This window comes from Uloborus diversus, chromosome 10, assembly GCF_026930045.1.
Source record: "Uloborus diversus isolate 005 chromosome 10, Udiv.v.3.1, whole genome shotgun sequence".
Lineage (NCBI taxonomy): Eukaryota > Metazoa > Arthropoda > Arachnida > Araneae > Uloboridae > Uloborus > Uloborus diversus.
Window position 1 is genome coordinate 128,033,112 of NC_072740.1, and position 15,142 is coordinate 128,048,253.

Here is a 15,142-nt window from a genome sequence, read left to right on the forward strand (position 1 = left end):
TTTTAAGGAAAACAATGATACAAACAAGAATTATGCATACATAACACGACTTTATGAAATAATATGAAATAAGTATAAATGGGTGAATATCGGGAAAAGTGCTAATTTAAGTCACGGATAAATTTTCGCAAACACTTCCAGCTAAAAAACCTAAAACATTTTTTTTTCATACAGTAAGCTTCATCTCATATTAAATTCATAGCAGAATTATCAGGTTTTACTTTAATCTATGATGCTGGAACTATTTTTATTGCTTCAAAAAAACATTCACAAGGTGCCAAAAGTTTGAATAGCTATCTTCAAAAAAAAAAAAAAACCCTGTGCAATACAAAACATTGCAGCAAAAACAAATATCAAAGGGAATTATGTGTTTTATGTTAATCTATGAGGATGACTTTTATGTTTTAAGAAAAATGTTTAGCTCCCAAGCAGGGATGGCCAGATTGGACCCAATGGGGTTTTTTTTTTTTTTTTTTTTGAAAAAACCCATTATTTAGCCCACTTTTGGGTTTTTTAAAATTTTCTGAGAAGTTTTTTAAAAAAATTATTAAAATACTTTCACAATTCAAACTTTTTTTTTATTTGGTCTTCACCACAGACAATGGACATAAAAAATGAATTTTGAACTTTAATAGTATTTCTTAATTTTAACGGCATTAAAAAAATACTTCACAGATTTTAAATAAATATATTTAACTTTTTCCTTAACTGGTCAATAACTAACTCAAATTATCTTGACTAAGTCCTGTAATGTCTAATTTTCACAATATTTGTAGATTGTACAGAGGAAACAACTCTAGCTAAAAGGCTTTCATGTGAATTACTTTCTGCAAACCAACCCGTCACAAATCTCAAATAAAAAAGGTATATTTTTTTTACAGGCTTTACAAACGGTCGGACAGAAAACAGAATATCATGTACAGTATTTTCATTATCTTACGAAAAAGTTTAATATTTGTTACTCTATATACAGAAATAGAAAAACAGGCAACATAAAATTCAAAGAAATGTCTTGATTAAGCTGGAATTCAGTGAAAAAGGATTTTAACTATTTGAGGTTCTATAGTAGTTTTACATAACAAAATGAAATACAATAAAGTAAAATGCAAAAAAAGAAAAAAAAGTGTAGTAATTAAAAATGAACAGTAGGTTTTATCACTCGAAAAGTATTTTTGCCTTAACTGTTGGTAATCATGGAAGCTAAAAAATATGAAACTTCACCATTCTTGGGTTTCGTTGTCTTTTATACTTTTCTTCAGAAAATGCCGAATTTTAACTAGTTTTTTCCAGCTTTTTTTACTCTAAGACAATTTTTGCGCTTTGTCCATATACTTACGCTACAATATGCTACAAGTACCCCACATTTTCCCTAATAAAAGACAAAAAACCCACATTTCTTTTAAAAAACCCAGCTTTAGTTAGGTTTTTTGGGTTTTATTTTAAAAAATCCAAAAATCCTTGGGTCCAATGTTTTTTTTAAAACAACCCGAGGTTTTGCCAACCCTGTTCCCAAGTGGGCAGCTCAAACTTCTGGAATGGTTACTTCTTGTTTAAACATTTATTTGACACAAAAGGATTGTGCAGGATGAAGTCTTTTTATGTGATTTATGCATTCCAATTCAAAGTTTCCACATCAGTTGCATGGAAAAACAGGTAAGATTGTGTTTCAATCTTTACTTTTCTGTCTCTATCAAGTTAAAGATTAGGTCGGTAACACAAGTTGAAAAGCAAAATTAATTAATTTTTCAATCTATTCTGACAATCAAGAAGAAATTTATTGCCATGAACCTAATAATGCATTTTAATTTTTGAATCTTAAAGTATCGATGTTCAGCTATCAGATCGCGGAAAATTATGTCTCTTGACAGTCAAATCTGTAACATCGAAATACCATTTGTTAATGGACTGAAATGGGCATTATTGATGCTTTTTCACAACTATATTTCTTTGTGCAGTGAATTTGTTGAGTTGATACTTTTGGTACAAAGATCAGTTTAAATACATTGCTTTTCTCGACAGAAAATCTCATGTTTTAAAATTAGTTTTATTTTTTAAAATATGCTTCAAAACATTATTTTCTCCCCCAACAGTCCAAAAATACAGCCCACTAAGATGGGGGTAAATTTTCACCTTGACCATGCCCCAATTAAAAAAAATCGGTTACTAATGTAAATAAATTTTATTTTCTAAATATCTTTAAAAATTAGAAATTTCCATCTTAAAATTCGTGCTTTTCCTGATATTCACCCAAATAACAATATGAATAGCTGAATTATTAATTAAAATAATGTCCTTGGATGTTATGTACTGTGTTAAATATGCTTTAAATTTTAGAAAAAAAAATATGTTCATTTTATAAAAGAGATCTTCCATAATTCATGCAATCTTTAAAAATTACTTTTTCTATGACTTTTGCATAAGCATGAAAACTAACAAAAATTTGATTTCCCTTTATTCCAAAAATAACTACTCCTATAATTTGCATAAGCTTGAAATCTAATTGAAATATGATTTCCATTGATTCCATCTCATACAATATACTTTATTTGATTCAAAAGCAAGTACAGTCGTCCCTCGCTACTTCGCACTTCAACTTTCGCGGCTTCACTGATAGCCGCAAAATATCTATTTGAGAGATATTCTCACCAATTCATTTTAAAAGCTAAGTGTAAACTAAATGTAAATGTTTTTACTCACTTGTATTTCTTTAATAATGAATAAGCAGTTAATCTTGTCCCTTTAAAGGACGCTTGTTTCAAATCGCGTATCGGAAAATCAACGTGTAAACATCGGAACGACTTCGAATGACGTGTTCGTCAGGAAGAAGGATGTGACGTCAGAGCACGAGCGGATGTGTGATGTAATCTCCCGATGACTCCGCAGCAAATCGATTGTTCTAGAAAGATCCAGATTGGCTCTTACGTAAGCATATCCGGAGTGACGTGCCGCGCGTGCGGGGGTAGGATATAAGCAGATGAAATGAGAAGGAAATCACTCTTCTGCTCGCGTTTCTCATTTTCAACTGATGATAGTTGTATTTTTAAGAGGATCCTTCACTGTTGAAGTGACGTCCTTAACTTAGGAGATGGGTATTAGGATTTCGCCATGAGAGTTAGGGACTTAAATTTTTTTGAAACATTTTTAGAATAATTCTTGCTGGGGTGTCAAATATTTTTTGGAAAGATGTTCTTTTTGAACATGAAGATTGATTTGCGTATCGTTGAAATCCCTCATACTTGTTTATACCATTTACAGAAGTTATTTTTGATTTACAGTTGTTAATTATTAGATTTATAAATAAAATGATTTAGCTCTTCAATTTGAGTTCTGACATTTCATTCGCTAGATAGCTACAGAAATGTGAAATAGAAAGGCATCTGCTAAAAATATGGTGTTTACCTTCCTTACGGGAGTTAGACACAAATCGTTAGGTCAACATTCACTACATCGTGGTTTTTTCTAGGTTTTTTTTTTTTTTCAAATATAGTAATTAGCCTTTTTTATGCGCTCTTGTAAACTTCTTTCTACAAAAGAATAACAAAGTATATGTCTTTTAAGTAAGGTCTGAGGGGCTAGTTGTACGTGGAGGTATAAAATCGCCGAAGAAAGTGCAGGGAATCGCTATCTCATTTTAACTGTTAAGCACTAACTGGAAAGTATAAATCACTGTATTATTAGGGGATAAATACATCTATAACGGTGTTTCTACAATGCAATAGCTTTTTAAGTTGTATACGTAAATGTAGAGGAAGAACGGGGCTCCTGCTCCTACGGTCACTAAGGGGCAATTGATTTATCATCGAACAAGTTGAGGTTTTTTCATAGACTAGTAGTAGTGTGTAAGAACTGCATGTGTGTGTAGTTTATTTCCTAGTAATTAACAATGTGATACCTATTACGTCTAACATACCTAATTTTCTCGTATTTTGTGCAATACATTAAGTAATATACAAATGTAATGGTGGCTAAGGTTGCTGTTTTATGTCTAGGGGGCTCTAACTATGACTAAAAACCTATTTAAATTGCCGTAAGTTAATTTTATGCACTCTAAGTAGAAAAATATATACAGAATCCTACTTCACCCAAATTCAGTTATCGCGGTAAAGTCTGGAACGAATTAACCGCGACAAAAGAGGGTTGACTGTAGTTGGAACAATGTTTGGAGAGAAATATTATAAAAAACTCATTTTTCCCCCCTTTAAATACTGAAGTCGGCTATTCAGGTTAAATACTGAGGTCCTAGGTACTTTTCAACAAAACTAATGCTGTACATTAATGTTCTACTCACAGATTAATGTTGCAGCAGTAATAATTTTTTTATTATTTTTATTTTTTTTTTAAATAAGAGAAACTGCTTGAAACAACAAACACCTTTTCAAGAATCAACTCGTCCTTTTTTTTTGACTTTTTAATGACTTGGCTTAAAATTTAATTATTAAGTTCTAGTAAATAGTTTTATATTTTTATTAAAACTCTTAAGATTCAAAGAAATTTTACCAAAAAATTATGACAGTAGATTTATGTGGTACAGAAGGTTTCAAATAACCTAGCGCGCACGATGTGCGGACTTTGGGATCAAATAGTTGAAGAAAAAAGTGCTGAAACCTTTGAAAAATGACCAAAAAAAAAAAGGTTTGAAGTAACATTATTATGTTTTAAATAAACATATCACAAATAAAACTTACTAACTGTTTATCAATAATTTTAAGTTTTTAGGGATTTCTATTATTATTATTATCGAAATCTCTTTCAAAGATTACAGAAATATTGATGAAACTATGAAGGTACAACAACTAAGGATAAATTATTAAACCTCAAAAAAATTAATAAATTGAACTTCTCAACTATTGCAACAAATATTTGAAACTATTTCAATTTTGTAAATCATACCCTCGTGAATCAAAGATATGCTGTAATAAAGCTCATAAACTGCATCTTCTGGGTCTCTTTTGCTTGCTTCAGCAGCTGTAATCTGCATCATACGATACCTCTTTTCTCTGCAGTAGTAAAGCAGTGAATCCTGTTTATAAATAATAAGTGTCAAAATTATAAGTAAAAAAAATTATATACAGAAAATAACTGTATTGTGGCTTTAGTAACTTACAGCATAAGTATTAGATTTTTGAATTTTATTATCAGTATTATCATTTAAAAAATTCTATCATTAAATCATACATAAAGTGAAATCTCATTCAAACTAAAATTACAGCAGTCTTCATTTACCTAGAAATACGGAGAGGTCATTTTGATTCTCTGAAATGAAATCTGCATAGTTCCTCACATAATGTTACAAATTTGTACAAATTAATCAAAAATAAACATATTTATAACAAATAGTTCATTTAAAAGATGTAGATAGTTTAAGGATAGATAATGAAGTATTTTTAAAAATTTTAAAATGCCCATAAAATAATCAGCACTGTTTTAGTTGATTTCAGAAACCAGTGACTAATACAAATACAAATGTGACGACCAGCAACAGGCTCTGGGCCCAGCTAGGCTGGTCCTAGTCAATTAATTAGTCCCCAATGAAGATCAATGGCCCTCTTAAAGCTATCCACCCCCTTGCTCATTACCGCCTCTTTTGGTAAGCTATTCCAAGTGCCCACGACCCTGCTAAAGTAGTAGTTTTTCCTAATTTTCAAGTTAGCCTGAGATTTAAATAGCTTAAAACAATGACCCCTTGTCCTGCTTTCCCCGCAAAAATTTAATCCATTAACATCTTTCATTTTGATAAATTTAAATAACTGAATTATGTCCCCTCTTACTCTTCTTTGTTCCAGGCTATATATGTTAAGCCTATTAAGTCTGGTATCATAATCTAAATCTGAGAGTCCCCTTACTAATTTAGTTACCCTTCTTTGAACCCTTTCCAATACAAAAATATCTTTCTTCAGATAAGGCAACCAAAACTGAACAGCGTACTCCAAATGAGGTCTTACTAAACTCCTATATAAAGGCAGAAGAACCTTCTTGGATTTGTTTGAAATAGATCTATTGATAAATCCAAGCATTTTGTTGGCTTTGTTATTAGCAATACTGCACTGTTGACTAAACTTGAAGTCCTGATTTATTATGATACCCAGATCCATAACATTTTCTGCCTGATTTATGACTGAACCCTGTAAACGATATCTCATATGCTTATTTCCATGACCTAAGTGTAGCACTTGACATTTCCCTACATTAACTGCCATACCCCATTTATCTGTCCACTTAGTAATATGATCTAAATCCTCTTGAAGCTGTTTTTCTTGTTCTTCATTTTCGACAATCCTCATAACTTTTACATCATCAGCAAAACAATTCATGCTTCCAGAAATATTTTCATTGATGTCATTCATAAACATAATAAACAAAATAGGCAATAAAACTGATCCCTGAGGAACCCCACTTAAAACATCACTGCAATTAGAATGATTTCCTCTCACAACTACTCTTTGCTTCCTACCAGTGAGCCAATTTCTAACCCAAAGTAAAGTTTTTCCTCCTATTCCTATGTCAGCTAACTTGCTGAGAAGAGCAACATGCGGTACCTTGTCAAAAGCTTTTCGAAAATCAATATAAACAACATCCACACATTTTTTGTTATCTAAAGCTGAGGTAACCTTGTCATAGAAATGCAATAAATTAGTAGTACAGGATTTACCTTTCCTGAAACCATATTGCAAACTAGTCAACAGACTATTAGTCTCTAAGAACTTCATGATCTTAATTTTGATCAAAGTTTCGAAAATCTTACAAATCACTGAAGTCAAACTTACAGGTCTATAATTCCCAGCATTACCTTTAGACCCCTTCTTGAAGAGTGGCGTTATGTTAGCCAGCGTCCAGTCCTCTGGCACCCTCCCCGAGTTATAAGAAGCATTGAAAATATTCAAAATAACATCCACTAATTCCTCTGCACATTCAACTAAAATTTTTGGATAAATATTGTCTGGTCCCCGAGCTTTAGTTGCTTTAATCTTTTTCAAATGAAATAAAACCTCCTCCCTGAAAAATACAAAATCCTCAAGCTCTATAATAGCTTGTGTCTTGTAATGTTTCTTTTTATATGCAAAAACATTATGAATGCTTCAAGTTCTTGCAATGATATGTTCCAAGAGGCATTTTTGAGTTTGTGCTCTGCTTCAGCATAAGTAAAATGTATTTGGATTTATTTTTTGCTTAAAGGAGTCAAAATGAAACCTGCCCAAACTTCTAGGTATAATCCAAGGGCACCCATATGGGGGGGGGGGCAAGTGGGGACTCAAGCCCCCCCCCCTTGAAGTTAGAACTTCCTTGCTTTCAGTACTTTTTTCTTTGCAAAAATGCAAAAACATTTCTTCTCCAGCAATTAATGAATAAGTTATTAAAAATGTCAAATTTTAATAACTAATCTGAACTCAGGGATGAGAGTGGTCAGAGAGCAAAAAGGAGGAAATCCAAAAAAAATTCTTAAAAGGGATGATATACAAAACAATTTTGTGAAAGGGATGATATCCAAAACCGTATCAAAATAGAACCTGGAAGCCATGATATTCAAAAATTCAACAAAAAATGGCTAATTTACCAGTTTTAAAGGTAATACGTATTTAATTAAGTATGAGTAATAATTTTGTACAATTTGCAGCATTGTACCATTTCTTACAAAGATGTTCATTCCTAAATAAATCTAAATTTTGAAAAAGAGGCAGCAATTTCTAACCCCTGAGTCCTTGAACAAAGGGTTGGGGGAGCCAGAGGTCAATCTTGGCTGCATCACACAATAGTGTCAACTTTTCATATTTGTTAGAGAAAAATACATTTTTTTCATTAAAAACATTTGAGTTTACAGTTTAAAGGAGTGAGAACATAAATTTTAAAATTAGGTCTGTTTGCAAAGTAAAAATTTACAACAGAGAGAAAAATCTAAAATTTCTTTATGTGATAGAACATACTTTTTATAGTAAGAATTGAAAATAAATAAATATATATGCATATAAACGATTGGTTATCTTTTTCCTTGCATTAGAACCCAAAATTTGTTTTTAAAAACTTCCTAATACGATTTCGGAATCAAAAGAACAACTTGCAGATGCCTCATTTAATCATGAAATCTCAAAACTTTTAAGAGGTTCTAAAGCCTAAACCATTTGAGATTCACCATAAATATTTTTTACACTTTCTTAAATACACAAAAAAAGTAACCATGCCAAGTTACAAAAAAATTTGAGACTGTGGGTGCTAAGCCACATTTTTTGATTGAGTTTTGCATTTTTTCTAAAATAAATTAAAGAAATAAAAGTATTATTGAAATGATGAATAAAACAAGCAGATATAAAGTAGCACATAGTAAAAAACCACCCAACATAAAAAATAATTAGAATACTTGCAGGATGCAAAAAGATTGAAATCTCAAACGAAGAATGCAACTGTCGGCACAGCACGTGTTTGTCGTCGGTGGCATGATTCCAAAATGTACGTTTTTGGCAGATATCGCAGAGGATGAAGATTCAAGGGGAAAAAATAGAACAAATAAGAATTTAGGGACAGAAAATTTTAAAAAATCTTTTTTTTTTCCAAATTTTTAAGAAAAATAAGGCCTGAAGGAGACAAAAAAAGGAGGAAAAGGAGGAAAGGTTTAAAAAGCCAACAGAAAAAGCCGGAAAAATCACATCCCTGAGTAATGGGTTTCTATGGGGAAAATATCCTGCTAAACCATGAGGAAAATATCTGAGCGCCCCCCCCCTAAAATTTTGCATATGGGCCCTTGGTATAATCCCTTAGTTTAGATTTTAAAACAATACACTTTTCTCGAGAACTTTATATTATTACATGGGTCGATGATTTAGGAAAAGTCAAGGAAGGATTAATACATAGGAGTAGTTTGTATGAAGAGACTGGTCATTTTTCGAAAATATATAGGAAGAAGATAGGAAACATAAGACAGTTGTATAAACCTTGGAAATGTAGGACATTTTTGATGACTTTCTTTAAAATATAGGAAATGCAGGACATATAAGACAACTTTTATCCGTGCACTAATGAAAAATCATTACTAAAACCTTCATTACTTCAAAAATTTTCTAATTTTAATCTTGGTGGTTTTTCTTTTCGAATTATAACACTGTATTTCAAATAAAAAAATTCCACTTATCTTCTGAAGAAAGTAAAAATATAAATTTCCTTAAGATGGTGTTTAAAAGTCTGTTGAATTTTAAAACAGAAAATTACCACGACTCCAGCTTTCTTTTATTACTTTGTAAAAAGAAAAAAAGGGAAAAGTTTTTTTTTTTTTTTTTTGAGCGATCACGATTGCTTATTGTTCTCATTTGACCGTCTTTGATGTTCCGTGCCTTTTTCAACTACCACCGCCACTTGCAGGCGCGGCTCCGTCCTCCGGTAGCCGCTCCTGGTCGGTGGCGTCCATGTCCTAGACACACACGCTCATACACATACGCACTCACACACATACACACACGCCAACGTGCATACACACAGGTCTACGCACACACAAAAGCCTACACATACACACGTCTCCGTTCAACAGGAGGGTAGACTTGGAGGGACAAGAGCCGTGTCTAGAAACAAGTGAGTAGAGTAGTAACCAATGAGTAGGGTCCTGTCGCAACTCGTGATTGCGAAAAACATAATTTGAATTCAAAATTTAAGAATTCAAATTATTGAGCAATCACGATTGCTTATTGTTCTCATTTGACCGTCTTTGATGTTCCGTGCCTTTTTCAACTACCACCGCCACTTGCAGGCGCGGCTCCGTCCTCCGGTAGCCGCTCCTGGTCGGTGGCGTCCATGTCCTAGACACACACGCTCATACACATACGCACTCACACACATACACACATGCCAACGTGCATACACACAGGTCTACGCACACACAAAGGCCTACACATACACAACTAATACACACGTCTCCGTTCAACAGGAGGGTAGACTTGGAGGGACAAGAGCCGTGTCTAGAAACAAGTGAGTAGAGTAGTAACCAATGAGTAGGGACCTGTCGCAACTCGTGATTGCGAAAAACATAATTTGAATTCAAAATTTAAGAATTCAATTTTTTTTTTTTTTTTTTTGAGCGATCACGATTGCTTATTGTTCTCATTTGACTGTTTTTGATGTTCATGCCTTTTTTAGCTTGGACCAGAAGCCTTTGCAGCACCACCGCCCACCATCCTCTGCAGGCGGCGCGGCTGCTCAGGTCCTGAGCTATCCCAAGCCTACATACTTACACACACAACTATGCACACATAACCGCTCAGGAGGAGAGGCAGGCTTGGGAGGGGGACAGGAGCTGTTTCTAAAAACAATAACTCCCAATGAGTCCTGTCTCAGTTCGTGATTGCGAAAAACATAATTTGAATACAAAATTTCAGAATTCAAATTAATTTTAATTTAATTAGTTTATTTAAATTAAAGTGTCCACTAAAAATATACATATGGGCACCCATGAGCAGGCTCGGACTGGCCCGCCTGCCAACCTGCCCGAGGGCAGGTGCGCCCTTCCTACTTTTTAAGATGAAATGCAATGCAAACGCCTTCGCTGAAAAAAAAAAAATAATTTCAATTTTGACATTTTGAATTCAAATTATGTTTTTCGCAATCGCAAGTGTTTATATGACGGCGTGTGTGTATGTATGTATGTGTAGGCGTGTGTGTATGTATGTGTAGGCGTGTGTGTATGTATGTGTAGGCGTGTGTGTTTGTGTATAGGCATGAGTGTGTGGGTATGTGTATGTGTGTATATGTAGGGGTGTGGGTATGTGCGTGGGTGTGGGTGTATGTTTGCATGCGTGTGTGTGTAGGATATGGACGCAAGTTGGAGACGATTTTTGCTAAAGGAGCAGCATCGGGAGGGGCCGGCCGACGGGGTGATGCTGCAGAGGGATGCGGGAGGAAAATAAAATCAGCTTAACGCCAAGGACAGTCAAGCGTGAACAATAAGCAATGTGATTGCTCAAAAAAAAAAAAAACTTGTCTTGCAAATTCAGAAAGAAAGTTTTCAAATTGATTCGAAAGCTCTCATACCCTCCCCTTATTTAGATGTTTCGAAAATTTTCCTTCGAGCCCGTTTTCATTGACGTTATCGTCTAAACTTTTCCGTCTTTTGAGTTTCAATTTCAAAAAATGGCCGGGAAAAATTCTCTTATTTAAAAAACTCTAGACTCTTATTTAAAAAAAAAGGAGAGACCTTCGAATCTTCAATCAAATAGACTGCCGATTCCGGAACTTCGATTTCGAAAACGTTCTGGAAGAAAGTTTCGATTCTCATTCTTTCCCTAACGCCATTAAAGATGGATGGCAAAAGCGTTTTAGGATTAAAATTAAAAAATTTTCTGGAGATGGAGGCCACTAGACCTTCTCTTTTTATCTTCTAACATCATCGAAGTTATGAGTTTTTCTACACTTATTTTTAATGAATTTCATAGTGGAAAAGTTGAATTTCATATAGCTACGTAGCAGGGCATTTTATAACATAATGACCACGTGACATAAATGTCGCCTAGTGAAAAGAATATCACTCAGAAGATGCAAAATCAAACCACTGGGCGACACTTCAGAAATTCCGAATGCACTTATTCATCATTTTTTGTGAATTGTCGTTTTTAGTACTCGATTCGAAAAACTAGTGAAACGTGCCTTCCCCTAAAAGTTAACAAAAATGGCTTACAGTCAAGTTTTTACAATTTCAATGGGAAGTCCACAAAATCTCTCCTCTCCCAAATAAACAAAAATCGTCTAAAATTGTGTTAAAAAAAATTCCGAGAAAAGATCACCAAAATCTCTCTCTCTCTCTCTCCCCCTCCCAACACATCCCAAAAAATAGTCTACAACTGTATTTTTATGACTTGAATTCCAAAAGATTTCTAGGGGAGAGTTCCTCAACCCCATCTCTCCAACGTCATCAAAGACTGTTAAAACTTTTGAATTTTTGGTGCTTCAATTTCGAAAAAATCACCGGAATCGAAAACTTTTTCGAAAATGTCGTTAATGAGGGCTTTCAATTACGTTTTTAGAACTTCAATTCCGAAAAAATTTCGGGGGAGAGCCCTCGATCTCGAGTCCTTCTCCTAACGTCAATGAAGAAAGACCCACTAGCATTATATTTTTGAATGTTCAATATTGAAAAGTTGAGGGTTAACTCCTGACTCCATCCCTTCCCTTTACTCTACCAAAGATGGCTAACCATCGTATTTCAAAGCTCCAATTTCCAACAATTTCCAATAAAAAGTTCCAAACCCCGTTCCTTCCCCCTACGTCATAAAAGATGGCTTACAAATGCGTTTTTGAGACTTCAATTTCAAAAAATTTCCGGAGAGAAACCCCCATGTCTTTCTTTCCTCATCTTTCAACATCATTCAAAGATCGTCTAAAACAGCGTTTTTGGAACTCCTACATCGAAAAGTTTCTGTTGAAAAGTTCTGAACCCCATGTCTTCTGCTACGTCATCAAAGATGGCTTACAATTGCGTTTTTAGGATTTCAATTCCAAAATTTTTTCCGGGGAAAGCCGCCGAACCCCCTGGTGTTTGGCAATACTAAAGATATCTAAAATTGCGTTTTTGAAGCTATCGTAAAACGACTGGGGAGAACTCATGTATCTCATCTTTCCCTTCAATATACCCTTAAATACAAAAAAAGAAAAAAAAATCTGGAAAGGGACCCCCAAACCTCCTTTCTACTTGTTAACCTCCAAATAGTCTAAAAATGCGTTCCAGACAAAAAATTTCGGGAGAAAGCCTGCAGACACTCCTTCCTTTGCGCGAATATTAAACAAAACTCAATCAACAAACAAATACAAAACTATCTTCAAATTTTATTTACAAATGCAATTTTAGTATTTCATTATGTTCGATACGTAAACTGGTAAAAAGAGATGCCATTTTGGTGCTGCAACCTTTCTTTTATAAGGAAAAAAGTACAATTTAGGACCTGAATAACAACTGAAAAAACTTCACGAGATTTCAAACGAATCAAAAGTTAAAGGGTTTAATTTTGATAATAGATCCAGAATATTAGTAGAAACTTGTTTTTTTTTTTCAAGTTTTTATTCTTGTGTCTGTGTGATATTCGAACCACTAATAACTTTCATTCAAACTCTTTGAACAAAGCACATTATTCGAAAAAAAAAAAAAACATGCTTCAGTTTTTACAACTTTTTTAAAATTTTTATTTTCATTAGTCCCCCCTCCCCCCTTAATGAATTACTCAATCTCCCTCTCAACAGGATCGTCTGGATCCGCCACTGATCGCTCCCCTAAAATGATCGTCTATATACTTTCTGCGACCCCCCCCCCCCTTGGCATGCGCCTTCAGAAAATTTGGGGTATGCGCCTTTTTGAGGATCCAGCCCGACCCTGCCCATGAATACCAACTGCTGGTCAATTGAGTGCCCCTCCCCCACTAAAAAAACGCAGACGATAGAAATGAACCTTTTGCAAAAATCACGATTGTCAAATAACGGACCAAAAAAATCTCACGTTTGTGTTTTTCTGCACTATATGAGGAAACATAAGAAAGAATGAAATGAAGAATTTTTTTAACACAATACTGCTACCTTGTTGATATTATACCGGGCAAATTAAAACTGAGATACCACCACACATTAGCTTTAAACAACAAAAGCGATTTGAACGAAAACAGTAACTTTTGTCAAAATAATATACATAATACTGAATATACATTAGAATAATAAGCTCACCTCTATAATAAATCGATCTCCCATTTTCAAGTAACGTAAGCTCCAGGAATGTTAACTTTGCTGAACACACATCAACTACATGAGACCACCAAAAAATGAAATTATTTAGAAACTGAGAAAATTTTGTTAAAAAACGTCACATTTAAATTTGATTTGATAAAGGAGGTTTTTCTCGACTCGCAAAGACTTCTGAGAAGACATGTTTACGATTTTTGTAAATGACTGTCAGTTGCACGTTTACAAAAAAATAACAAACTGGCTCTTAACTTTCAAAAATAAAAAAGAAAGAGAATTTTTTTTCCATAGCCCGGTGGAGAAAACCTTAGCTAGCCATTTTTAATGTCACCGGCGTCAACTGTGTTGCCAGGCAACAAAAGCTGCCATTTTAATTTTAGAATTATTTCTTAACAATAGATGGCGTGGTTAAAAAGAAATCAATCCATGGAGTGAAAATATTCCGGAAAAATTTTTAAATTCTAGTTTTTGAGAAAGCCCATTGTAAGCAAAAACTGAGCATTAAAAAGCCCGATACTTTTTAGCTATTATTAGGGTTCTGTGATCTTTAAAATGTAGTTTTAAATTTTGTATGTTTCTTTTGTATATTTGTAGCCATGCAAGAATTCATTCAACTACTATCACCTTCATTCAACTACTATCACCTAGTCCCTATATGAAAACGTAGTTTTCAGAGTTGCGACAACGCGGCATCATTTTCCTATTGGTCGAAGACCGCCTGAGGCCGGAATGGGAAGATTGGGCGCCGACTATTGGGCGCCGGGAACTTTGGGCGCCGAGCATTTTGGGCGCCGGGAACTTTGGGCGCCAGGAACTTCGGGCGCCGAGCGTTTAGGGCGCCGGGAACTTTGGGCGCCGGCAAGCGAATATTGAAACCCTCTCAATTACAGTGCATTGGCGAAATTCGGAAGCTGCCAAAATGGTTGGCGAGAATTTCGCAGTGCTGCTCTTTGCGGAGCGCAATGCTGTTTATGCTCTGCTCAAGCGCCTCTGCTTGCAGCCTGTCCGTTTGAAAACAAAGTTCATTGTAATAGTGTAAAAATATCAATATTTTGAAATTTACCAAACTAAAGAAAGAGATGGGCTGGTCATTTCTCAAGAATGGAAAATGACAGATCTGCGTTGACGGTCTTTAGTGTGGTCCCATTTGCACAGCGACCAATGGGTAGACCAAAAACAAGATAGGTCGACTGTGTGGACTCTGATTTTGATTTCATTAAAATCAAAAACTGGAGGTCAACGACAAAGAGGAGGACAGCCTGGCGGGATCAACTGAAAACGGCCAAGGCTCGCAATAGGCTATCTAGCCAATTATGATGATAATTACAGACAAAGGGGTCCCCAAAAATATATTTCAATGGGCCTCTTAAACCCATAAATCAGCCACTGAAAACTAATCTTCTGGTAACTCTGAAGTAATTTGAAGTGAATATTTACCAAATACTTGAAA

The 15,142-nt window shown here is 34.5% G+C and overlaps 1 protein-coding gene across 1 annotated transcript in view; it reads right to left on the bottom strand.

The window, feature by feature from the left end:
- The window catches only part of LOC129231175 (tetratricopeptide repeat protein 21B-like), a 97,835-nt gene extending 84,134 nt beyond the window's left edge, over positions 1-13,701 (bottom strand). The window contains exons 1-2 of the mRNA XM_054865422.1: positions 13,678-13,701; positions 4,891-5,020 (exon numbers count right to left, since the gene is read on the bottom strand). Of these exons, the coding sequence (XP_054721397.1) occupies positions 4,891-5,020; positions 13,678-13,701 (154 nt within the window). The remainder of the gene's footprint in view (positions 1-4,890; positions 5,021-13,677) is intronic.
- Between the last annotated feature and the right edge of the window lie 1,441 nt (positions 13,702-15,142).